At 39.0% G+C, this 3,161-nt stretch overlaps 1 protein-coding gene across 1 annotated transcript in view; it reads right to left on the reverse strand.

Annotated features, from left to right (window-relative positions):
- Positions 1-3,161, reverse strand: part of CCDC162P — a 104,296-nt gene that overhangs the window by 40,551 nt on the left and 60,584 nt on the right. Inside the window, exon 10 of the mRNA XM_006839991.1 lies at positions 2,153-2,262. Coding sequence (XP_006840054.1) covers positions 2,153-2,262 — 110 coding nt within the window. The remainder of the gene's footprint in view (positions 1-2,152; positions 2,263-3,161) is intronic.

A 3,161-nucleotide genomic window follows, 5' to 3' on the forward strand; every position in this document is an offset into this window, starting at 1 on the left:
TATATATATATATAGATAGATAGATAGATAGATAGATAGATAGATAGATAGATAAGCTTACTGGAGTCCCTGGGTAGTGCAAATGGTTAATGTGCTTGGCTGCTAACTGAAAAGTTGGAAGTTCTAGTCCACCCAGAGGCACCTTGGAAGGAAAGTTCTGGAAATGCACTTCCAAAACCAGCCACCGAAAGTTCTGTGGAGTCCTGTCCTACACATGGGCCTGCCATGAGTGGGTTTTGTTTCTTAAAGAACTAACTAAAACAAGAGCTGCCCTGTGGTGGGTGGGTTTTGGAAGAGAGTGACTTTCTTGTCATGGCAGATGGTTCAGTGGAGGTTGGCAGTCCACTAGGCACTGTCTTTAGAGGAGACCAAGCATCCTGAGGTCTTATGATTGCAAGACACTGGCAGGCTCACACAGTTCAGGGAGTCTCAAGTTGCACTCAGGGAACTAACCTCATCTGTGTTTGCTCTCCCTACTACTGCTCAGATTTCTTTCCTTCTAGATGCCATCTTCACTATCCGAAGATATGGTGTTGAGGTGACATGTAATAAACAAGAAATGAGCAGCTCTTGAGTAACAAAAATTTTTGACTCAAACATTTTTTGGAGCATATCCCACTCTAATTTCTCTGTACCTCTGCTTGAGAACCTCTGAGCTACCAAACCTCTGGGAACCAAACGAAACAGAACTTTCAGAGTAGAATCACTGCATCCCTCAGCAGAGAACACAGCACCATCTTAGTGCATAATGGAAAGCTTCAAGAAAATCATAACATCCCGAGGGAAAATTTATTCCCAACCACGCTTGTAAATTCTCTACCTCATAATTAAGAATTAAAGTGCTTATTATAAAATCATGGGGAATATTCAAAGAGCTTTAAGTTTAGAAAAAATCATAAATTTGGGGGAAAGCTGTTTAAAATTTTTTGAGCATATTTTTTACTAAGTCAGATTTTTAAAAATGGTTAAATCTCAAAGGAAACGGAATTTGTGTCTACCGAATGTACTCATGCTTAATGTAGTAATGATGCCGAAGGCTCTGTTATTGCCAAATATCCACATACAATCCCTTATTTTGTCTTTTCAGTGGATTCCTTTGGTTTAGCAAGGCACTTTCTACCAAGAGTAAAACTGAAATAACCAAACCCATTGCCCTTGAGTCTGTTTCAACTTAGAGTCACCCTACAGGCTGGAGTAGACTGCTCTTTAGGGTTTTCGAGACGATACATCTTTATAGGAGCAGACAGCCTCATCTTCCTTCTGTGGAGCGATGGGTGGGTTTGAACCTCCAACCCTGTGGTTTGCAGCCTAATGCTTGGCCCACTATACCACCAGCCAGCTTCAAAACTTGGACTGTTTGTATTCATGTGAGCATGTAGTAAAAACAGTTTTTTATATTTTTATGTTTATATTGGGGAACATAGCTGTTCTGTAGGATAAGCACTGGATTATGAACTACAAGGTTGGCAGTTTAAACCCACCAGACATTCCATGGGAGAAAGAGAGATTTTCTGCTCCTGCAAAGATTTACAGCCTCAGAAACCCTGTACATGGTTGAAATGAGTCGGAACTGACTAGATGGCACTTAACAAAAACAATGTTTTATATTATAAGTTCAAATATTTGTCCTAAAGGATAACACAAAAGAATATTGAAACTAACTTCCTCTATGTACAGGAAACTGGAGAAGATAAAGTGGGGGAGGAATGGAAAAGTTACATTTCTATGCTGTTAATTTATTTTTATATTATACATTGAAAAAACATTTTCTAGGGGTTGTGTTTCTAGGTAGTAGAATTACAAACTATTTTGGTTTTCTTCTTTGCCATTTGTATACTAAAAAATTAATAGCAATAAATGTTGCTAAAAATCAACTCATAAAAAAATTATACGGTTACTTTAAAAATATGACCAAATCTGAAATTAGCCAACATTTTATTCTAATTATTCTCACCTATTGGAAATCAATCTATTTTTTTTTTTTTTCATAAAAGAAAATGGTAACAAATTATTAACACTTTGGTTTCAGCCTCAGTAATCATCCCATCATTCAAAGGGAGTAAGGGAATCACTAATTGATGTGGAAGAAGAAAGTCTACCTTGTTTGGGTTTATGTTTAAAAAGACCAGAACGATTCATTTTCAATACATACCTCTAACTCACCATCCTGATAATTCTCCATTAATCTTTGTATAAAGTTTTCAACTATTTGTGGTCTTACAACTGGAAAGTTTTCTTTCATGACTTGGTGTTTCCAAAGTTCTAGGGAGGAAAATATAACAAAACAAATACACTGCTATGAAACAGTGAACAACCATTAATGACTATGAAAACTCTCTGAGACAACACTGGACACAATAAACTATCATTTCCAAATACACAATTGATGTGTGAGATTTAAGGAAGGCTGTGGTAGAGGACCCACAACCCTCTGGGTCAGATTTAAGACACAAAATTCTTTTTTTTAAAAAAATGCTTTATTGTGAATTATGTGATAGTTTATAGGGGAGAACATTAGCTTTACATTCATCCTATTGAATATTGTTTTATTGCCATGGTTACAATCCCCTCCATGCATCATCAACCAACCAAAGGGTACACCCTGCAAGCCTGCCCCTTGGTTGTAAGCACACAGCCCCTCTCCCTCTCTGGGTCTAGAGTCCCCAGCAGCTCCATCTCTCCATGTCATCATCTCTGCCTCCATCTCTGGTGTCACTGTTTCTCTGGGTAGGATCCCACACTCCGCTCTTCTCCCTTGATGGTCCCAGGGACCTCTGCTCCTGGACTGCAAAGTCAACCACTCCCGTCCTTTTGCTATAAAATGTCTACCTTTACATTTCCAACCCTCACAGTCAGTTCTGATAGCAATTATTCACTATTGTACCACATAAGTACTATACCCATCTCCTTTCATCAGTCCTGCTCAGACAGATTAGATACTACTCAGTGGAGATTTTACCTTTCTCCGTGCCCTCTGGATCTAGGCTCCCTCTTGAAAGCTTGTAAGCCCATCACTTCTTGCTTTTGTAGCCCCCCATTTTGGGTATCCAATATCCAAGTTGCCCATCCCTGTCTACCCTGTGTATCGAGTGGGTGGGAATGATCCTCCCTGTAAATATTTGTTCCCTCTTTTGAGCTACTCCCTCCATAGGTGTAGGTCA

The sequence above is a fragment of the Chrysochloris asiatica genome, unplaced genomic scaffold, assembly GCF_000296735.1.
Source record: "Chrysochloris asiatica unplaced genomic scaffold, ChrAsi1.0 scaffold00027, whole genome shotgun sequence".
Taxonomy (NCBI): Eukaryota; Metazoa; Chordata; class Mammalia; order Afrosoricida; family Chrysochloridae; genus Chrysochloris; species Chrysochloris asiatica.